Source organism: Chenopodium album, chromosome 24, assembly GCF_948465745.1.
Source record: "Chenopodium album chromosome 24, dcCheAlbu1.1, whole genome shotgun sequence".
Lineage (NCBI taxonomy): Eukaryota > Viridiplantae > Streptophyta > Magnoliopsida > Caryophyllales > Amaranthaceae > Chenopodium > Chenopodium album.
The window spans coordinates 2,847,252-2,872,048 of NC_137857.1; the positions used below are offsets into that span (position 1 = coordinate 2,847,252).

At 29.9% G+C, this 24,797-nt stretch overlaps 1 protein-coding gene across 1 annotated transcript; it reads right to left on the reverse strand.

Moving 5' to 3' along the window:
* Positions 1-6,447: 6,447 nt before the first annotated feature.
* Positions 6,448-14,595, reverse strand: LOC145612740 (protein FAR1-RELATED SEQUENCE 5-like). Its single transcript, XM_081668038.1, has 5 exons — positions 14,502-14,595; positions 11,054-12,048; positions 9,060-9,855; positions 7,161-7,462; positions 6,448-6,459 (listed from the first exon to the last, which is right to left on the reverse strand). Exons 1-5 carry the CDS (start codon positions 14,593-14,595, stop codon positions 6,448-6,450), a joined length of 2,199 nt encoding a protein of 732 aa, XP_081524164.1.
* Positions 14,596-24,797: the final 10,202 nt, after the last annotated feature.

Sequence of the window (24,797 nt, forward strand, 5' to 3'; positions counted from 1 at the left end):
GTGGAGGAGGTTCTTGGGTTTGGATTTAGAGGATGACTCTGAACAGGGAAATGAATCTGAAGCACAGAATCAAAAGAAGAGGAAAACAGAAGAAAAAGCTGTTCAGGGTAGGAAGAAGAAGAAGACATATGTCAATATTATTACTTATAAGATGATGTTTGAGAGATATAGAGATGATGGTGCTGATTTTAAAAAGCTACTTGTTATGTTTGCTGTGTCTACATTTTTGGCTCCAATTGCTGATAAGTCTCCTAATTTTAATATCATCAAGTCTTTAGAAGATGTGCGTTTCATTAAGGCTTTCAACTGGGCTGGTTATGTTATGGACTTCTTATGTGCGTCAATAACAGATTTTCAAGCCTTTGTTTTGAAAAAAAAGGAAGGGAAGGAGTTGAAGACAAAATCTAAACAAGTAAATGGCTGTCTAGTTGCTTTTGTAATTGCATTTTTACAAAAGTTTGAGTTTGGGACAACTTTACATCGCAAGCCGTTTATTTTGAACTGGACCTGTGAAAGTTTGAACCAGAGGATTAAGTCTGTTGCTGAAAATATGGATTATGGTACCGTGAGACTGTACCCTGCTGCTTCACCAAAACAATATGCTGGCAAATCTGAACAGGCTCTTCTTAAAACTTTAAGGCTTGACAGTATTGAGTTTAAGATTGAAGACAGTGATGAAGATGAATATTTGGATCAAAATAAGGAAAAAAAGAAGGAAGATCAGGTTGTACAATCAACTAGCTTTGAATTGAAGGATATAGATGACAAAGCTAGATATGTAATGTACAAGATTCCCAAAGAGTTTCCTACTGATGCTGAAATTGATAATATGGATATCGATGTAAGTTTAAACTGCCATCTTTTATTACATTTTTAGATTTTTTATTATTTGCTCTCTTTAATTAGAAATTAGAATACTTTTATCATGAATAATAAACTGTTATCAGACTATTCAACATTAATAATTTCAGTTAGAAAGTAGAATACTTTTATCAGGAATAATAAATTGTTAGTCAAGAATATGGTAACTTTTGTCAAGAAATTAAATTAATATATTAAAGTTGTTGATTTGATAATGTATAATTATTGTCAGGATTTAACATTATATTATCAGGAATTATGTACTTTGTATCAGAAATTAGCATTTTCTGATATTTTATTTTGATTATAGTATATGTTTGTTAGGATTTAAATTCTTTTCATCAGAAATTAAGTTGTATTTGTCAGCAATAAGAAACTATTAGTCAGTAATAAGAAACTATCAGTCAGGAATATTGTAAATTTGGTCAGGAAATGAAATTAATATATTAAGTTTATTGTTGATTTATTTACTTTGTTGTAATTTGGCAATACATTATTATTGCCAGTATTTTCTACCACATACTATCAGGAATTATATACTTTCTATCAGAAATTAGCATTATATAATATTATACTTAAATTTATTGATTTATTTTGATTAGTATCAGTTTGCCAGGATTTAATTTCCTTTCATCAGAAATTAAGTTGTTTGTCAAAAATAAAAAACTATAGTCAGGAATAACATAAACCCTCTCAGAAATTAGATTACTATTATCAGCAGTAAGAATTATGTTATTTTTTTACATTTTACTTATTTATTTTTTATTTTATTTGTTGATTAGCCTGTGAAGAAGAAAATGATGAAATTCGGTCGAGATTTGAAGATTGTATCAGAGAATCAAATAGACTTTGCTATTGATTTGAAGGATGAAGCAAAATCATATTCACAAGAATCTCAATCTCAAGGAGAGGATGATTACTATTCAAATCCTGAATTTTTAGCAAAAATTGATGCAATAGTTGAAGCTGCAATGCAGACTAAAACTTTAGCTACTGATTTGGATCAGTTTGATAAAACAAAACTTAAATCTGATGCAATTGTAAGTTTGATTATATTTATTATCATTTTTTTATACTTAGTAAAATCATATTAGATATATATCTGATATTATTCTTTATTTTGTATAGGTGAATGATGTTATTTCTGATCTTGGTTTGCAAGAAGATCTAATTGAAGATGCAGAGCAGAATTTAGAGGATGCAGAGCAAGGAATTATGGAGCCAGAAAAAGAAGCAGAAGATCTTGGTTTGAATAATGTTCAAGGAAGTGATGTTGAAATCACAATCACAGAACCCGAATTAGCTGAAGGCACAACACCATCAGAAAAAGAGGTGCATTCAGTTAGTAATGAAGGTCTATTTAGTTCCACATCACCTCCAAGAACACCAAAGAAAGCCAAAGGACTCAATGAATTTTATACATCTGCTATGAATGAGAATCAGGCTAGGCTTGTGCAAGAAGGGAGGAGTTTTATCATGGGAGATACTTCTTTGCCTAAATTTAATTTAATTACTCCTACTCCTCCTACTTCTCAAGATACACCAGTATCCCAAGAAGAAAATGCACAAGTTACTGAAAAAGAAGAAGTTCAAGAAACTTCTGAAAAAGAAAATGATAAAAACAAAGAAGATGACAGCACATCTAAGGTGTAATATATGTATTTTAACTCAATAATTTATTTTAATAGTTATTGTATTTAACTAACATATTTTATATAAATAAATGTGTTTATTATTCTATATTATTGTATTTATTTTTATTTGTATTATTCATATGCTTTCAGGTTTTTTCTAAATCTGATGATGTTATTCAGTCTAAAGCTACAGAGGAACTTGCTTTAGCTATTTATCAAGGTCATCAGGTAATGGTTTATGTCAAAAATTATATATTTTTTTAAGGAATACTGATTGAATTAGAATAAGATTGAGTAAGTCAGGAATAAGATTGTCTTTTTCAGGAATTAAATTACTTATATCAGGAATTACATTGTTTATGTTAGGAATTTGATTGAGTTAGTCAGGAATAAACTTGTTGTATTCAGGAATTATGTTGAGTTAATCAGAAATTAAATTGAGTTCATCAGGAATAAACTAGTCACTATTATTGTGGTAGTCAGGAATTAAATTGTGTTAGTCAGGAATACTGATTGAATTAGAATAAGATTGAGTAAGTCAGGAATAAAATTGTCTTTTTCAGGAATTAAATTACTTATATCAGGAATTACATTGTTTATGTTAGGAATTTGATTGAGTTAGTCAGGAATAAACTTGTTGTATTCAGGAATTATGTTGAGTTAATCAGAAATTAAATTGAGTTCATCAGGAATAAACTAGTCACTATTATTGTGGTAGTCAGGAATTAAATTGTGTTAGTCAGGAATAAACTTGTGGAAGTCAGGAATTAGATTGTATTATTCAGGAATAAACTAACCTTGGTCAGGAATTAACTTGTCATTGTCAGGAAATAGTTTTTGTTAGTTAGGAATAAACTTGTCATAATCAGGAAATTAAATTACTTTTATTATGATTTATATTATGTAGTATAGATTATTATTGTCATGGTTTAGAAGACTTTTGTTTGATATATATATATTTTTTTCTTGTAGGAAGAACAACCTCAGCCTAGGGATGCATGTGCTGTTTTAGAATTGCTGAGGAATAAAACTGTTGCTGTTGAATCTATTCCTATTCCCATTGTTTCTATACCTTTGGACTCTCCTACTGTTGCTACTGGTGACATTATTCAGATAGATAAAACTCCTGCTCCTCCTAGTATTGATGATACATACATTGACTTAATTGATGTTGATAGAATTCATGAAATAAAGCAAAGGCAGGAGGAGAGATTGGTAGCAGCAGCTGGTGGTTTAGATTGGGTTCTACCACCTATTCACAAGATTCCAATTCAGATGAAAGACAAGATTGTGTGTAGGAATTTGCAAGAAAACAAGCCATTGTATCTAAAAAGATTGACTGAACATGAATTATACATGTGTGATTACTTGTTTTTTATGCACTATTTTGAGCAGCTTGAGTTAGATCCTACTGGTGAGGATGAGGGAGTTAAGAGGCGTAACGACAGTCTTTACGTAAAGGATATAGGTACTGTTATCTGTCAGTTTCCCACTGAAGATCCTGGACAGAGTGATCTTATTTTGGTAAAGGAGGAGTTCTGTTCCCTTCGTCCGTCTGAGTGGGTTAATTCTGCTATTCATGATACTTGGGCTACTGTGCTCAACATTGAAGAGTGTAAAATAACTGACAGAGGAGTTTTTCAGTATAAAAGATTTGTTTTTCAAACTGAAGTTGCTGTAAGTTTTTTTTTCCTTTCTTTACTTCATTCAGAAACCAATTTTATTTATAATATTCTGTATTTAATATATTTTTTGTTTTGTAGAATGTTACCTGGAGGTACTTAGAAAAAAGGGCAGTTTACAGAAAAGAAGTTGCTAACATAAAGGAAAAGGAGGCAATTTTGAAAACTTTGAAAAACCCAGTGGAGTATAATAAGTTTAAAGAGAAATTGTTAAAAATGGAGATGGATTGTACATTGAATATGCAAAGAGGTGAGGACATTTATGACTGCATTAGCAACTGGGTTAGGCGTTTTCCTTCATTCAACATAGCTGAAGCCGATTTGGTAAATTTTTAACTTTATTTCTTCTTTATATATTGTATATTCAGGAATAAGCTAAACCTAGTATGATTCAAGCTTTTATTAGTCAGATTTTATATTATTTTAAGTCAGGAATTATATTACTATAATCAGGAAACAATTTATTTATGTTAGTAATTAAACTGTGTTAGTAAGGAAAAAATATTATATAGTTAGGAATTAAATTGTTTTAGTCAGGAATAATATTGTTTTAGCCAGGAATAAAATTGTTTTAGTCAGGAAAAAAATTGTGTTAGTCAGTTATAAAATTTTGTAAGTCAGGAATATAAATGTTTTACTCAGATAATATGATCTTTTAATCTGTTATTTGGTTCTTTTATTCAGTTAACAAATGTATTACTTATTGTGAAAATTATGTTTTATTTATTTTGCAGCTATTCTTTCCCATCGCGTTCGATAATCATCATACTCTGCTGGCTTTCAATTTCATTGATGGTATTGGTCCAAGAATAGATTGGATAAATAACAGGACTGATATTGATCGAGATAGATTAAATGGAATAGACAGAGTGCTGGTAAGCTAATTTTAAATTAAATTTGTGAAAATTATATTTTTAGATGCTTTTAAATTTTATAATTTATATATTTATAATTACAGATTAGAGCTGTTGGTATCTTTCTGAAAAAGCATGAACATCGACATGGTGACATAAACTTGGAAGAATTGGATTGGCATGAACCTAAGTTTACATGGCAAACAAGCCATGAAAATGAGGATTGTGGCCTTTTTACATTAATGTGTATGAAAAAGTACAATGGTATATCTGGAGGTCTTGTCGACTTGAAATATGTAAGTATTTTTTCTCCTTTGTTTTTGGATTTATAACTACTGTTTTTTAGTGTTCTTATATTGTTTTTTATATAAATTTATAGAAGCAAAATCGGAAGATATATAGATGCCAACTTGCTTATCAGATGGCTACAAGAGAAGAGAATATTTTGCGGAAGAAATTGTGGAATGATTGCATTGAGTTTTCAATTAACAAGCTTAAAATTTGGAAAGCTCAACCTGCAAGAAAGAAGCTAGAGGCCAAATATCAAAAAGAAAAGGAAGCCATTGAAAGGGAAAAAGAGAGGCAGTGGAAGTTGATGCAAAAACAAAAAGAAAAAGATGAAAAAGAGAAGCAACAATTGGAAATTGATCAACAACTTCAGAAAAATGAAGAAGAAGTGGAAGAGGAAGAGGAAGATTAGATTTTTTTTTTTTTTAAACAATTAATCATACATGTACATATATTTTTTTTTTGTAGTTAGGCATTATTTTTCTTTTGTATAGATACTTATAAATTTGTTTTATATATGTATATATTTTCTATTAAATCCGTTTTCTGTTAATCATACATCTATATATTAGTCATATATTAAAATACTTGTGTCAGAAATTAATATCAAATTTAAATTTTAAAAATTTTAAATATCAAACTTAAAATGAATAAAATGTTTGTCATAAATTAAATTACTCTTCTCAGAAATTACTTTATTTATTTTAGCAATAAATTTCTTTTGGTTAAGAATAAAATTTTGTTCGTCAGGAATAAATTTGAGTCAGTCAGCAATAAACTTCATTTAGACAGGAATTAAGTTGAGTTACTCTGGAATAAACTTGAGTTAATCAGAATTTAGTTTTTTTAAATCAGGAATAGAGTTGAGTCTGTCAGGAATAATTTTGAGTAAATCAGGAAATAGATTTTTTAAATCAGGAATAGAGTTCAGTCTGTCAGAAATAAACTTGGTTTAGTCAGGCATAAAATTTTTAAAGTCAGGAATATGATATTGTGTTAGCCAGTAATACAATTAGTTTACTTAAGAATAATATTCTAGAAGTCAAGAATTAAGTCAGGAATTAAATTTCGATTATCAGAAATTAAAATGTAATAGTCAGTAATAAAATTGAGTTATCACAAATTAAATCAGGCATGAAACTGTGTAAATCAGGATTAAAATTAGTTTAGTCAGGAATAAAATTAGATTTTTAAAGTCAGGGATAAACTTCAGTTACTCAGCAATAAGATTTTAAAGTCAGTAATAAAGTAAGGTTAGTCAGGCATAACATTTATCTGATCAGAAAATAAAATAATTTTTTTCAGAAGTAAAATCAAACCTCAAAATGGCAAAATATAGTATTGTTTAGACAAGAATAAACTTGAATTAGTCAGGAATAAACTTAAGTTAATCAGGATTAAGATTTTTTTAATCAGGAATAGAGTCGAGTCAGTCAGGAATAAACTTGAATTAGTCAGGAATAAGACGTTTATAATCAGGAATTAAAATGAGTTAGTCTGTGATACAATTAGTTTATTTAAGAATAAGATTCTAGAAGTCAAGAATTAACTCAGGAATTAAAACTCGTTTATCAGAAATTAAAATGTAATAGTCAGTAATAAAATTGAGTTATCAAAAATTAAATCAGGCATGAATTGTGTAAATCAGGATTAAAATTAGTTTAATCAGGAGTAATCAAACCCCAAAATGGCAAAATATAGTATTGTTTACAATTATCTTGAATAATAAAATAAAAAATTTGAAGATTGACTTTATGATAGGAGAAGGCATCAATAGGGATGAATTAAATGAGTTGTGGATTAGGAGTTATTGTTCCAAACTCATTTGGATCTCTTGTTGCTGTTCTTCTTCTTTCAAAATGTCCTCTAATTCTTTTGTTCTTCTTTGGCCTTCCCTTTGTTTTTGGTCGTTTTGGATCTTTAACTGTATTTCTTCTTTCTTCTTCTTCATCAAGTTCACGAATTTTTTCTTCATTTGTTTGGAACACTTTCCTTACAGATTTGTACATTTGTTCCAAAGCATCATCACATATTTTTGATGCTTCTTCATTCCCTTGGCATACTGTCACAAGGTTGTAAAAATTCTTTGTTATTGATTGCCTCCAAGGAGTGGTTATTAATGAATAATCTGTGGTTGAATTTCCTAATCAAAAAAAAAAAAAAAAAAGATTACTACATTTTTGTTAGTAATAAGAATAATAATATTATAATATCAGAAATATAATTATTTATATTATGAAAATAAAAGTCAGCAACGAGCTATGTGATAATATTTTTATTTTCTGTTTCAGCCATAAATTTTCTGACAAAATTGATATTATTCCTGATAAATTTTAATTGTCAGTAGAAATGTCAAATTATTGCAAAAAGTCTTACAAAACATAATAAAGTAATTTATTGCCTCATTGAAAATTCATTATAATGTAGAAAAAGTCATTTATTGCATCATTAAAAAGTCATTCTAATTTGACTAAGTTAATAAATTTTTCTGTTAAATTACAGATTAATTATTACTGTTCATACATAACTCTTTTCTATTTAAAGGCTGTTCTAAATTAAGTTTTTTCTATTAAAAGAGTTATATTATAACAACCTCTATTGTGTTCTATAAAAGGTGCATTCTTGTAAAAATAACTTATATTTTTCTTCATCTAATCTATCATCAAAATAATGGCTGATTTCTACGCAAATAAGGAGAAGTGTACAATTATTGTTAAACCAATTGATCGCATTAGTATGGTAAATATATTACATTAACTTTTAAATTTATAAATTTGTCTTGTGTTTTTAGTAAAGATTAAATGATATTAAAATTGATTTTTTTTTCTTTCAGGGTCTTCCTGATGATTGGAAATTTTTTCTTCTGAAATTCAAGAACTTTGTTAGAGTCTTTGCTGGGAAGAATGGCAGAGAAGATAGACATTGGGAAGTAAGAGTCTTAAGCATACCAGAAAATACAGGTTGTGGTGGTATGTTGATTGATCGTGAATGGGAAAACTTTGTAGCTGCAAACAACATAGTTGTTGGAGACAGACTTGATGTTTATCATGATCATTATAACATTTATATTAGAATTTTTAATGCTGATGGTACTGAAAGGCTTCCTAATGAAGGAGGAAGTGGTACCAATGTATAAGTTTTTAAATATTTATATCATTTTATGTGTAAAATAACGAATCTGATTTTATATCAGAAATAATAATAAATGTATCAGTTATTATAATATTTTGTTCATGAATAATAATATTATAATATGTTGTTCAGTGTTCATTATGTTCAGGAATTAGATTGTTTTTTTCATTTATTAGAGTTGTTTTGTCAGGAATTAAATTATGTTTGTCAGGTATTAAAATTTTTTGACTACATAGGAATTAGATTGTTTCAGGAATAAAAAATTTTAAATCAGAAATTAGTTATTATAAATTAGAGAGGATCAGGAATAAGGTATATTTTTTCAGTTTTAGGATTTCTTTGGTCAGGAATTAAAATATGTATGTCAGGTATTTTAAATTTTATTCAGGAATTAATCTGAATATATCAGGAATTAAATTGTATGTTTCAGGAATAAACTTGTTTCAATCAGTAATATTATTATCTTTTTCATGTATTATACATTAAGAAAATCTATGTCAGCAAATTATTTATGACAGTAGTTAAAATGTTTATCTCAGGAATAAAGATATTTTTTTTATACTAAATAAACATGAAATAAATTTTAAAATAACAAAGTATGTACGTACCTAATTCACTGCCATCCCAAATGTTTGATTTAGCAAGCTTGGTCCAACGTTTCAGAATGTATCTCTCTGGTATAGCATGTATGCTGTACATTTGCATTATCTTGATAATGTGAAAGCACAGCAATCCAGTCTCTGTGAAGCACATACAAGAACACATAAACTCATTGTTTTGAGTGTAATATATGACTTGATAGGTGTGCATATAATCTTCATCAAGAGAAACATCAAAGAATTTGACATATTGCATTGAAGTGGCTTTTTCTCTTGCATATGCTCCAAGACTTGTTTCAAATTCCAGCCTAAAATCCTTGTATATGTTTAGAGTATAAACTTCAGCTGCATGTTTTAATATCTTTGTTGTTGTTCTTGGTCTCTCAGTAGTACATCTGAAGTTGTCACTCCTTTCAGTGCTTCTCCATCTTTTCACAGTAGCCTCAAAAATATGAAAGAACTCCAAAAGCTTTGTGGTTTTGTTGGCCTTAAATGAAATTGCTCTGTTTGTTACTTCTACCCTTTGAGATGAAAGAATTCCAGCTGAGAAAATATCCTTGCTCAATGTTGTGCACCATTTATCTCGTAGACCATATAACCTATCAAACCATTCTTTTTTCTCTAGCCCATGTTTTTGAACCATCTTGTGCCAACAATCTTCAAAGTCAGATTCAGAATCACATCCACTTAAGCATTTGTGAAACATATTTTTGAATTCAGGATTTGTTTTTAGAGTACCAAAGTGTGAGACAAAATTCTTTTGCAAATGCCATAGACATAGCCTATGTCTTGAGTTTGGATAAACCTGCAACAAAATTAAAATTACTGTAGTCAGTAATATGACTATTATAATCAGAAATTAGAAACATTTAGTCAGAAATTACATAAATTATGTAAGATATTAGTATATTTTTCTCAGGCATAACAGAGTTAGAAATTAGCAATTTGATTATTTGTATAATCAAGAATTAAAACTATTTTGTCAGGAATTACATACTTTTCCTCAGGAATTAGATAACATAGGTAAAACAATGTAATAATAATAAAAAGGAATATATTTAAAAATTATCTTTTTTTTTTTAATATTTTTTCTTTGTCTATAAAAGTATTATTTACTCATACATTTTGCATGTTTTTGTACTTTGGTATATTCTCTCTCCTACAACAAACTTTTTTTGCAATATTCCTCAAAAATGGAAAACAATTCTCAGTCTTCTACTTCATCAAACGATCCTCAATATTTTTCAAATATGCAAAACAATTCTCAGTCTTCTACCTCAACAAACGATCCAGAAGAAAATGCAATTGATAACTTTGAAAAAAAGTTAAATGAACTGTTGGATAGAAGAGATAGAATGAAGAATGGATTGATGAAGCTCTATGAAAAGGTTGAAAAGAATGAAATCGAAGAACTAAGCAAGAGAAAGAGAGCACAAGAGATATGGCAGGAAACCCAGAACAAAAAGCAGAAAGAAGAAGATCAACACAAGAAGGAAGAGAAAGAACAAAAAGAAGATCAAAAGAAAAAACAAGGTTAATATCTGAGGAAGAACATAAAGAAGATTAAGATTTTAGGGTTTTTTTCTTTATTTTTATTTTCTGTTGATTTATAGTCACAATCAATATCATTAAAATATATGGAAAATATGATATGCTATTTTGTTTATGTTTCTGTATTTCCTGTTTTTATTATCAAAAGATTTATTTAGTAATGGTTGGTTTTAAAATATGTGGTTTTGTTGGTTTTTATTCATATATTGATTATTTTTTTTAGTATTAATAATTTTTCGTCAGGAATTATATTATTTTAGTCAAGAATTAAATATTTTTAATCAGGAATTATATTACATTAAATTATGAACATGAAATATATATTATTAGTCAAGAATTAAACAGATATTTATCAGGAATTATATAATTTCTGTCAAGTATTGATCTGTTTTTATCAGTTATTAAGTTATTGAAATCCAGGAACAATATATTATGAAGAATAAAATTCTTACCTCTGGTATGGCGTTACTCATTGCAAGATCCTGATCAGTGAAGATTGATTTTGGTTCGATTCCACACATCGACTTTTTGAAAATTTTAAGAAGCCAAATAAATGTGTCAGTCTTTTCGTCACTTATGAATGCACATCCAAACATTGTTGTTCTCCAGTGACAGTTTATACCAACAAATGGTGCACATATCAACCCATATTTGTTTGTTCTGTATGTTGTATCAAAGATTAAAACATCACCATAGGCTTTGAAATCTTCAAGCATTTGAGAATCTCGCCAAAAATAGCTCACGACATTGTTTTCTTCTCCAAATTTCAGTCTATAAAAGAATGAAGGATCATTATCTGCTCTCTCTTGAAGGGTATCCAATACATTCTGCATGTCTCCACCTTCAACCATACTCATTTTCACCCTTGATACATAGTTTAGGTGATCTCTCTTAGTATGACCTACACATTCTTCTCCTCCAGCTTCATTGGTGATATAATTGTAAGCATCCATTGGTTTGATACCACTTTCAACCATGCTTTCAATTAGTTCACCCATTGGTGCTGATATTTGCCTTTCTGATCTTAGATGATTACGTTGAACTGCTATAACCAATTCATGATTATGTTCCAACTCATGTGTAACAGCTTCGAAATTTCCTTCTTTGGTTTTCTTGAAACGAATATGAGCTTTGCAACCAGTTCTTGTCTCATTTACCTCCCTATCTTTTCTCTTTTTTTCATCAGTTTTACCCAATATGGGTATTTCCGCTGAATTTTGTTCAGCTGCCATCTTCATTTTACCCTTTGTATGCCCTTCTTTAGAACACCTAAAATAAAACTCATACAATTGATCATTATTATCTCTTCTCTTTGTTGATTTTCTGACACTGAAACCAACAGTCCTTGAATGAGCTTTGTATAAAACAAATCCCTCATTGTAGTCTGATACAGTATAACCTGCTAGACATTTACTTATGTTTTCATCCTTCTCACATTTGTAATAATCTGCAAGAAAAGTATATATGAAACATATCATAATTTATTTTTGTCAGGAAATAAAATATTATACACAGTAAATAAATGTTCTTTAAATTTATGATAATCATAATTTATTTTCTCAGTCAGGATTATGTTTACATTTAATCAGGAAATAGATAATATAAGTCAGAAATAATAATATTTGTATCTGATTATAATATGTTGTTGATTATTTTTTCAGGAATTAGATTATTTATGTCACTTATTAGTTTTGTTTTGTCAGGAATTAAATTTTGTATGTCAGGTATTAAAATATTATGATATCAGAAATTAGATTATATATCAGGAATAAAATTGTTTCAATCAGAAATAAGATTACGTTTGTCAGCTTTAAGATTTCTTTGGTCAGGAAATAAAATATGTACGTCAGGAATTAATTTGAATATATCAGAAATTAAATTGTATGCTTCAGGAATAAACTTGTTTCAATCAGGAATAATATTAATTTAATTTCAGTAACAAAAAATAGTCAAAATATCAAAATAATGTTCGAATCAGAAATTAGATTATAATATTCAGGAATAAAGTTATATTAGTCAGGAAAATAGATAATAATTACTGAGGACATAAAAATAGATAATAAAGTTATATTGGTCAGGAATTTAATAACTCATGACCTTCCCTCTTCTCTTTTCAAAAAACACGTAAAATCATTTACCAGACATAAAATTAATTGAATAAAAATGAAATGAATTTACTAGAAAAGAGGTTAATTATAAATGAAAAGACATAATTGAAAAGGTATGACTCTCCCTCTTCTAAAACACTGCATCTATTCACATTCTTAACATTATATATAAGTAACCATATTGTTAACAAACTGTATTCAGAAAAAACAAAAACAAAAATCCGTATAAACTGCTTCAGTTAGAAATTTTAATTAATCTCATAAGAATTTAAGTACTGCTATTACAAAAGGTATATTTTTTTTCGTATTATGATTATACCTTTGTTACTGTTGTTTTATTGAGTTTTGTTATGATTTATGTTTTCATTTTGTTTTGTTTAGATGGCTAATCAAATCCCACACCCAATTGACGCCTTAGAAGATGCATATCCAGCAATGGCTGTTGAAGAAATACTTTGCATGCATATTTTCCCTAGGTGCACATTCAAAGCCCAGGCAATGATTAACTGTACATGTAGATATTATAATGAATTATGGTATTATAAATATTGGATTCCAGAAACAGTAAGAAGAAATCATAATTCAAATGAATGGTGGGTTGCATATGACATTATGAGGCATAAGGGTTATGGGTTTCATAATGGCATGGTGCAAGACTGGGCTGAATTTCTGAATGGATTACGTTTTGTTTTTGGTGAAGAAGAAGTTAGCAAATTAAAGAGAAAAAGAGAAGAGGCAAATCATCCATGCAGAGAGGCAAAAAGAATTAAAATTGAGGAAGATTATCTTTGTAGTTTATTTTCAATGTTTTGTACTTTATCATAATTAAATAACATTTCAGTAATATATAATTTGGAAATTTAGTTTATGTATTTTATTTTTTGAAATTTAGTTTATGTATTTTATTTTTGGAAATTTGGTTGATGTTATTTTATTTTTGGAAATTTGGTTGATGTTATTTTCTTTTTTGTTTTAGTTGATGATATCAGTAGCTTATACTCAGGAATTAGCATATCTTAAACAGGAATTAAATTCAGAAATAAAATTAACTCAGACAGGTTTAAGATAAAATTAGTCAGGAAATAGATAATAATAGTCAGTAATTAAATGTTTGAAAATTTGTTATACCAAGGAATTACATTATGTTAGTCAGGAATTAAATAGTTCTTGTCAGGAATTACATGATGTTAGTCAGGAATTAGATATGTATAGTCAGTTTAAAAATAATAATATTTTGATACATTATAACTCGTCAGGTTTAATATAATATTAGTCAGAAAATAGATAATAATATTCAGGAATAATAATATCTATATTTAAATAGAGTAATTACATCATGTTAGTCAGAAATTAGATAGTTCTTGTCAGAAAAAAGATATGTATGGTCAGTTTAAAAATAATAATATTCAGGAATAATAATATCTATATTTAAATAGAGTAATTACATCATGTTAGTCAGGAATTAGATAGTTCTTGTCAGAAAAAAGATATGTATTGTCAGTTTAAAAATAATAATATTTTGATACATTACAACTCGTCAGGTTTAATATAATATTATTCAGAAAAAAGATAATAATATTCAGGAATAATAATATGAATATTTAAATAGAGTAATTTAATGTTTTAAGATTTATAACATTAGTCAGAAATTAGCATATATTAGTCAGGAATTAGATAATTATTGTCAGAAAACAGATATGGATAGTCAGTTTTAGGATAATAATATTCTCATGTATTATAAATTAGTTAGGTTTAAGATAATATTAGTCAGAAAATAGAATTATCTGTATACCTATTATACTTGCAATATCTTCATCTCTTTCTGCATCATCTCTTTCTTCATTTATATTTTCTTCTAGAATAACATTATCTGCTGCATTCATCATTAGTGTTAGTATATTTGAATTTCAATCTGAAATTATCAAAGGCATGCAAATCATAAGTTGAAATTGAATTCGATCGAATACTATAGTAAACTGAGTATCTGAAAATAAATTAGGCCTGATTTCAAATTATAAGTTGAAATTAACTACGATCTGAAATTCGATTGGCATTAATTGCTAATAATAAGTAGAAATTAACTCCAATTTAAATATGATCTGATATTAAATTGAAATTTAATACGATCTGAAATTCAATTTGGCTTGCATGCGAATTATAAGTCGAAATTCATATTTCAAAATCGGTATAATACAATCTGAAATCATGCGAATTATAAATCGAAATCAATATTATATGAAATTTGAAATTACATGCAAAGAAAATTATGAATTAGATTGTACCTTTTTCAGCAGTAATTGAGCTGCAAATTGATTCTATAGGTGAATCAGAATCTCCTTCAATCATCATTCTATTGTTTGATTTCTCCATGTTTTTCTGGAATTTGCAGATTTGAATTATATGAATTTTGCAGATTTGAATTTTATGAAATTTTGGGAAAATGAAGTGGTTGAATTTCAGTGAATGACGGCGCTCGAAATTTTATGAAAATGATTAAAATGATGAAAACGACAAAATTAAGACAATTTATAAAATGGCGCGCGGGCTTTGGTCGGGTTGGTCAGGCCCGCGCCTTTTTAATTAATGAGCCCGGACTCACGTGAGTCCGGTCTCACGCAAAACGTTCTGCGAACAATAATATACTTGATCTCTTCATTCTATATTAACTGCCACTTTTAAGTTTTGAGATTAAATATTGAATATCAATTTATCAATTGAAAAAAAAAAAAAAAAATCCATGAAAATTCAACCAAAATGTTAGGTTGCATTCACATGTAACGAGAGAATTATCGGTTAATAATGTTCAGCGGATAGTAAATTTAAATTGGAATTGAGGGAGTGAAAGATTTCCATGGTTGTAATTTGATTACTACTCCATACTATACAAAACTGCTGGCTAAACCTTAATAAAGTCAAAAGTTATTGAAATCTTCAAAGCTTCAGAAAGAAAAAAGACAAGCTTGCGACAAGCAACATCATCACATATATGGTAGAAGTGTGAAAATTATAAATTTCTTAATTTGCACTCCGATTTGAAATGCTACATGCAATGAATAATGTTAAAATTAAATTACGGTTTATGAAATTGATAAATAGAAACCTTCTTCAACCACTAGACTTAATACTACTTGATACAAATTTATTCATATTTAAGTATATGATAGATTAATCTAGTAAGCACTCTCGCACACTAGTAACATGTTTACCTTTCTAGCATTTCTTATATAAATTTTCTTTTTTCGCAAAAGATATATACTACGTATATAAATCGACGAAAAAATTGTTAAAAATAGCTCTTATATACAACAACTAAACAAATTCCTTAAAAAGAGAGAAAAGAAAGAACTTTAATGATTATGAGTGAGTCCAACTAAATGACATCTCATCATTAACATCGTTAATAGGTGAACAATCAAGCGGAAAAAGTGGTAAAATAAAGATGCAAATCTCTGAACCAATTAATTAATTAATTAATTATTTTGATCAATCTTTGATTAGTTAATGCAACGACATCTTGTCCTTTGTTTCTTCATTACTTTGGACTTAATTGTCCACTTACTTTACGCTCATGTTTTTTAATACTGTACTAATTCTACTTTAATTTTATGTAACCATTTTAAGAGTATTATCTATGTCTCTCTTTATTATTTATCAGGGGTCTTATTGATGGAGCGCCTTTACATATTAGTATAAGCTGTATAACTGTATATGAAATGGATAATTAAAGCAAAAATAGTTTCTAAAAGAATCGAAAAAAGGAGCATAATGATAATTAATCGGTACAGAGTATTCAGTATCATACTGTATTTGTATTTTAAGTACAAGTTTTATGTACCCATATAATATACATTATCTATAAAAGAATCAGGTGAATATAAAACGCATACATCCTAATTTAAATTTTTTTGTTCGTAACTATAATAATTTACTTTCCTCCAAGAAAACATTTACATGCTTTATGAAAATAGCAAAATCTAATTATGTTTTGCATGATTTAAGAAATTATGTATAGTTCCCTCAAAAAAAAAAGTAAAAAAAAAAATTAAAAGAAATTATGTATAGTATACGTACACTGAAAAATGTCCCTTAAATAAATAAGTTTATAAAGTATGAAAACAAATTATACACACATGCAATCTGGATTTGGGATCCATAAAATCATGAATTATTGTGATTTTGAAAGCTTATCATCAATAATACACCATATATTTTTCAAAAAATAATACACCATATAATTATAATGTGTGTCTTACAATTAATTGAATTATTATTGAAAGTTGAGCATCCTCGTCGGACTTACAATGAAGTCATATGCCTTAGTGCTTTATCATTAAATACAGTTCAATTTCCAGGCAAATGCCAAATCTAGTACATCTTATACCTATAGTCTAAAATTTTGAGGTATATTTAGCACCATACATTATTTGAGAAGTAATAATTTATTCCTGGGCAAGGCATCAATCAACTATGTTATTGGTGTTACCGTGTTAGGCTTTTAGCGGTTCTAAATTTTTATGATATAATCGGGTAAAACTGCTAATTGTACACCAATAGCTAGATTTTAAATTCAAATTATATTCCTATGCACGGATTTACATTGTCATCCATGCATCATGTTGGATTAAGATATACCATATTTGTATATACGACCCAGCATCTTAATTAATATTAGGGCAACAATGTGTTGTATATATGGACCTATTTAAACTCGATTTTAACGTAATAATGTATATATACCCGGAGTTAAAAGAAGCTAAGCTATTTGTATGAAATTTAAAGAATATACTTCGTATATATCCATTATCTTTTCTTTCTCAAGTGTTCAACATGCATCTAGAATTTCCGGATCTGTATTAATTTGTTATTGCACTTAGCTAGTGAGGGAACAGGAAAAGAACACGTTGACTAATTAATTTTTTTAATCTAATTAGGCGGTTTCGTTTCTTTCACATAATCTATCATTATGTCTGTAATTACCTTACATTTAATTGAATAGCAAGTTACTTTCTTGACATACATGGATAGAGTTCATTATTATTACTAAGTGCTTAATGCATCTACTCACAAACAATTCACAAAATTCAAAGGTTTTAGATATGTTTTTTTAAGCTTACTATTGTAGAATAATCTTAAGAGAAAAAAAGAGTGGAATGTCGATGTAACACCTAAATCAAATCCCTAAATTCTAGCTCATTAGTAGTTAAAGTGTATTATTCACAACTTATTTTAATTACACGATGACAATGAATAAGTTGAGATGAGATTATGAAAGTCCATATGATATAATATTAGCTTTCATAATACTCAGTACAAATTCAAGTAAACATATTAAATAAGTTAAACAACGTTGAAAAGACACACGAGCGATTAGGAAGAAAAAAAAAATCTCCAAATTCTCGGATTTTTTTTTTTTAATGTTTTCACTTCATTGCTAGTGATTATACATATAGTTTCCACTACTTTGCCTAAATGTATTGCAAACTTTGCATTTCCATATAAGCAGCAAGAAAATAAATACATGGATGTTTTCAAATAGGAAAATAGTTACTAATTATAAATAAATAATAAAATATTTTTTTAGAAAAAACAATTATAAGTGCATTGATACTCATTTCATATTTGGATCAAAAAAGAAAATGCTCATTTCATAAAACCTCATTATATTCCATATTTATCTCAATATAAGTGGATGCATGATTTTTGTAAAAACAATGTTAATATATGAACCCTATCAAACACGTATATGGTCAATATACTCAAATCCACCAACATACTATTCTCTTTATACATTCAACCGAGTTGATCTAGATACACATCAACTATTCCAAATCAAAATTCCAATCCACAAATTAAAAGCAAGTGCATCTCTCATCATCTTCTTATCTAGGGACCTCCATTTAAATAATTTGGTATGTGAAACTATTCCAACTTATCACAACTCTTCACCATATAATATAACATAATATAAAGGTGTAATAATAAGAGAAAAAAATTGGCCACAAGAGAACAATAAAATGCCTGTTATGAAATATATAGAAATTAGAGGATTAAGAGAAGAAGGTAATAAGAGAAGTATTACTACTTTTATGTATTACTCTTGGTAATATTTTTGTGCATCATACAAGTGAAATTACATGGCTATTTATAGTAGTAAGAACCACTATTACATTGTGGGCTATAACCTTAGAGGGTGGCAATTAGGGTTGGCTACTACATTAAATGCAATGAAGAATTGGAGTGTGGACATTCACACCTTGACTAATTTAATTAACTCTTAACACTCCCCCTTGAATGTCCATACAGAATAGGGTATATGTTGCCTCGTTAAAACCTTGCTAGGTAAAACCCTTTAGGATAAAAGCCATAGCTAAGGGAAAAGAGTACAACAATACATTACTATATGCTTTAGTGTACTGCCTCATTAAAAACCTTGTCAGGAAAAACCCATTGGGATAAAAACCTGATCGAAGGGAAAAAGAGTGCAGTGCATATAATGCTCCCCCTGATTTTAACATAGTTTATGAAGACGACGCATCCCAATCTTGTGGACCAACCGCTCAACACTCTTCGAAGGTAGGGACTTTGTAAACAAGTCTGCAAGATTATCAGATGATTGGATCTGTTGGACATTTATCTTCCCTTCCTTCTGCAAATCGTGTGTAAAGAACAGTTTTGGGGATATATGTTTAGTCCTATCACCTTTAATATATCCTTCAGTTACTTGTGCGATACATGCAGTATTATCTTCATAAATGATGGTTGGACTTTCAGTTACTTCTTTCATCCCACATTCTTCTTGGATATTGCCGATCATTGACCTTAGCCATACACACTCACGTACGTCCTGCTTCATAAAGGGCAATCAACTCAGCATGATTTGATGATGTCGCAGTTAAGGTTTGCTTTGTTGATTTCCAAGAAATTGCAGTTCCACCATAGGTGAACAGATATCCAGTTTGTGACTTGGCGTTTTGTGGGTCTGATAGATATCCAGCATCTGCATATCCGATGAGGGTGGCATCTTGCCTTGATTGATAAAACAAACCAAGATCTTTTGTTCCTCGTAGATATCGTAGTAAGTGTCTTACTCCTTTCCAGTGTCTCTTCGTTGGTGCGTTGCTAAACCTGGCTAACAAATTCACAGAAAAAGCTATGTCTGGTCTAGTATTGTTAGCTAGATACATTAGAGCCCCAATTGCACTTAGATATGGTACTTCAGGACCAAGGACATCCTCGTTTTCCTCTCGAGGTCTAAATGGATCATATTTCATAGTCAAAGACCGAACAATCATCGGGGTGTTTGTTGGGGTCGCTTTGTCCATGAAAAAACGTTTTAACACTCTTTCGGTGTAGTTAGACTGATGGACGAAAATACCATTATTTAAGTGCTCAATTTGCAATCCAAGGCAAAATTTAGTTTGTCCAAGGTCTTTCATCTCAAATTCTTTCATCAAGTATTTTGCAGTTCTTTCAAGTTCATTTGGGGTTCCAATGATATTCAAGTCATCAACATAAACTGCAACAATTGCAAACCCTGATTGTGATCTCTTAATGAAAACACAAGGACTGATTTGATTATTCTTGAACCCTTCTTTCATAAGGTATTCACTAAGACGATTATACCACATCCTCCCAGACTGTTTCAATCCATAAAGTGACCTTTTTAATTTTATGGAAAGTAAATGTCTAGGCTTGTGGTTTTCTGGTAATTTTAGTCCATCTGGGACTTTCATATAAATATCTGTATCGAGTGACCCATATAAATATGCGTTTACTACATCCATTAATCGCATCTTTAGTCCTTCTGAGACTGTCAAGCTTACCAAAAATCTTAACGTAGTTGCATCAACTACGGGAGAATATGTCTCCTCATAATCAATCCCAGGAATTTGAGAAAAACCTTGGGCTACAAGTCTTGCCTTGTATCTTACAATTTCATTTTTCTCATTTCGTTTTCTCACAAATACCCACTTGTATCCAACTGGCTTTACACCTTCTGGTGTAAGGGTTATTTTTCCAAACACTTCTCGTTTTTCGAGTGACTTTAACTCTGTCTGCATTGCCTCTTTCCATTTTGGCCAATCATGCCTGCAACGACATTCTTCCACTGTTCTTGGTTCACTATCATTTTCGTCAGATGCCATTTCAATTGCAATGGAATATGCAAATATTTCATTTACGATAACATCATTTCTATTCCAATAATTCCTGGTAGAAACAAAATTTATTGAAGTTTCATTGTTATCGATGTTATGGTCATCTTGTTCATCCCCTTTCGGATTATCATCTTTTTCTCTATTCTTATCTGTACTTTGTCTTTCTTGACCTTCTGTAAGGGGAATATTGTCGATCTCATCAGGTCTTTTTAATTTTCTTGGTTTAGAGTCTTTTGAACCAAGTGGTCTTCCACGCTTTCGGCGTGCTAGAGATTCATTTTCAATGATCTTATCACCAGAAGGAATTTCAATTCGTGCAGGGGCATTTTCAGCTGGTATATGTGATTTTGTCACTTTCTTTGCATCTATAAATGCATCAGGCAGCTGATTTGCAATGCTTTGTAAATGAACAATTTTCTGAACTTCTTGTTCACACATATTTGTTCGTGGATCAAACATTGACAATTGTGTTGCATTCCAAATGATTTCTATTTCTTTCTTTCGTGGGTCCACTTTCTCTCCCCCTAAGGCTGGGAATACTGTCTCATTGAAATGACAGTCGGCAAATCTGGCCGTAAATAAATCACCGGTCATTGGTTCAAGATATTTAATTATGGAGGGTGATTCAAACCCAACATAAATTCCCAGCCTTCTTTGTGGACCCATCTTTGTTCGTTGGGGTGGAGCAATAGGAACATACACCGCACAACCAAAAATTTTTAGATGTGAGATATTAGGTTCTCGACCAAAAACTAATTGTAGTGGTGAGAACTTATGATAAGCAGTTGGTCTCAACCTAATTAGAGTTGCCGCATATATTATGGCATGACCCCAAGCAGATGAAGGCAATTTTGATCTCATCAATAATGGCCTTGCAATCAATTGTAGTCTCTTAATTAATGACTCAGCAAGTCCATTTTGTGTATGAACATGAGCTACTGGATGTTCTACAACAATTCCAATCGACATACAATAATCATTAAATGTTTGGGATGTAAATTCCCCAGCATTGTCAAGCCTTATTCTTTTTATTGTATGGTCTAGAAATTGTGCTCTTAGTTTAATAATTTGAGCAAGGAGTTTTGCAAAAGCAACATTTCTACTGGATAAGAGACTTACATGTGACCATCGAGTTGAGGCATCAATTAATACCATAAAATATCGGAATGGTCCACATGCAGGATTAATTGGTCCACAAATGTCTCCTTGAATCCTCTCTAAAAATGTTGGAGATTCAGTAGCAATTTTGTTCATAGATGGTCTTATTATTAATTTGCCAAGTGAACATGCAGAGCATGTTAATTCATCTGATCGAGGGATTTTAACATTCCTAATTGAATGTCCTACTGAATTTGCTATAATCTTGTGCATCATTCCTGTACCAGGATGACCCAAACGATCATGCCATAAATTTAGCAGATTCTTATTATCTAACTTCTGGTTAGATATCGAATTTATTTCAACTGGTCGTATATCTATATGATATAACCCTGAAGAATATGCTGGCAATTTCTCATACACATGTTTCTTGCCATGTTTTTCTGCCGTGAGGCATAAATATTCCTTTTGATCCACTATCATTGTTTCTAAATGAAAACCATTTTGACGCACATCTTTAAAACTTATAAGATTTCTTCGAGATTTACTCGAATATAAAGCGTCAATAATGATTAATTTTGTTCCATTTGGGAGTATTATGCAAGCTTTTCCAGAACCTTCTATTAGCTTGGCTGACCCAGAAATGGTATTAACATTTGCTTGAAATAATTTTAACTTTAAAAAATATTTTCTATCCTTCAGAATAGTGTGTGTTGTTCCACTGTCCAAAAGGCATTGAAATTTGGAACCAACTTCGGGCAGATCCATATCTTCATAAAATAATAAGTATAAGATTAGTTTAAGATAATTAAACTGGACGTACTTTATTAATAATGAATAATTAAGAGTACATAACTTGAACATGAAAAAAAAACATACAAGAAAAGTACATAATGAAAACATAATACATATCATAGTAATTGATGAATTATCTAAACATGATTATTCTCTCCAAAGATAAATTCACCACTAGCTTCACCATTGTCTATGTGGAAATCAGACACATCAAGGCTAATTCCAGGGACATTTTCTTCATTAACATAATTTGTTTCGGCATGTTTTTCTTTTCCTTTAATGGAAGCCTGGTATAGTTCTACCAGATGTTTGGCCGTACGACAAGTACGTCCCCAATGTCCAGTCATGCCACATCTATAACATGTGTCTTTTCCTTTTGTGGTGGCTTGATTTTTGTTTCCTTGTTGATGCCCCCTTTGAGTGTTGTTTCTAGGGGGAAATTGGCCTCTACCACGGCCATAACCACGTCCACGGCCACGTCCGCGGAAATTTCCACGACCTCTGCCACGATTATTATATTTTCCACGTCCACCTCTATGAGCAACATTTGTCTCGGGTGGATTTGAGCTTTCTACAGCATTTGTTTCATTGAATGCTTGAGACCCAGTTGGTCTTAGGTTGTGATTCTTCAACAGAAGATCATTATTCTTTTCAGCAACCAATAATGTAGAAATAAGCTCGGAATATTTTGCAAAGCCTCTTTCACGGTATTGCTGTTGCAATACAATGTTGTTAGCATGGAATGTAGAGAGTGTTTTCTCTATCATTTGCACTTCAGTGACTGGTTGATCACAATATCTCAATATTGATACGATTTTATATAGTGATGAATTATAATCACTGACAGATTTAAAGTCCTGAAATCTCAGGTTTGTCCACTCAAATTGTGCTGAAGGAAGGAGTACCCTTTTATGGTGGTCATATCTTCCTTTCAGGCTATCCCATAGTTCTCTGGGATTTTCCACCATTAAATACTCAGTTTTCAAACTGTTATGTAAATGATGCCTTAAGAGAACTATAGCTTTTGCTTTCTCTTGATCAGTTGGAACTTTAACTTGAGCAGGGGCATCTTTTTCGTTTCCTGGGATGGTAATTTCTTTGATTGTATGTTCCAATCCCTGAGCCTTCAAATTCATTTGGGCATCAACTGTCCATTCAAGATAATTATGTCCAGACAAGTCTAATACGTCAAATTGTCTTTTCATCAAGTCTCCCATTTTAACTACAATCAAATAGGTAATTATTATTAAGCCAATTAAGCAAGTGATAATTAAAGTAATCAATTTGTAATCATAATAATAATCCATTTAAAACATATTTGCTTCTCCCCCTTGGGTTATTATTATGATGTACATAAAGTTAAGCTAAAATTAAACATGATAATTACGTTAGTAACGACAACAACAATAATAACAATAACAATGATAATAATAACAATAACAATAAATACTACTACTATCACTACATCACCGACAACGACAACAACAATAATAATAATAATAATAATAATAATAATAATATTAATGACATACATTAATGATAAGACAAAAGAAATATTTATTATAACAAAATGCACTTATAATCTACCTAGAAGACAAAAAAAACTTGAAGTACTACGGAGATTACATGCATGAATTCTCTTTGTCGAAAAACCGAGCGCTACTTATGTAAAATGATGAAAATCATCATTGCCATTAATAAAACTACTAGGGCCATAATTAAAACTAAATATAGTTTTAATTTCCTTAAATCTTCTTCGAAAGTAAAGGGGTGTGGTGGTTGTCGGTTGTCGACGGGGAACATGGTGTATGACCGGTGTAAATGGAGGAAGAAGAAGAGGAGATAATTTGGGTAAAGTTTAAGGAGGGGATAAGGTTTGTATGGTGAAATAAGGGGGTGTAATCCGCCTTTTATAGGGGGGTAAATTATCCGTTTCAGCTTTACACTACTGTAAAAATATCATACAATGTTCTAGTAGACTGGTAAAATAATCGTAATCAAACTATTAATATTTACAAACGTAAATAAGTATCACACTG

Bases quoted from the DNA above. Each gene is read 5' to 3' on its own strand.
- LOC145612740 (XM_081668038.1), bottom strand. From the start codon at position 14,595: ATGATGAATGCAGCAGATAATGTTATTCTAGAAGAAAATATAAATGAA. The intron at 9,856-11,053 runs GTAAGAATTTTA...ATTTTGTTGCAG, and splicing joins TGAGTAACGCCATACCAGAG to GTTTATCCAAACTCAAGACA. The intron at 7,463-9,059 runs GTACGTACATAC...TTTTTTGATTAG, and splicing joins TTGGGATGGCAGTGAATTAG to GAAATTCAACCACAGATTAT.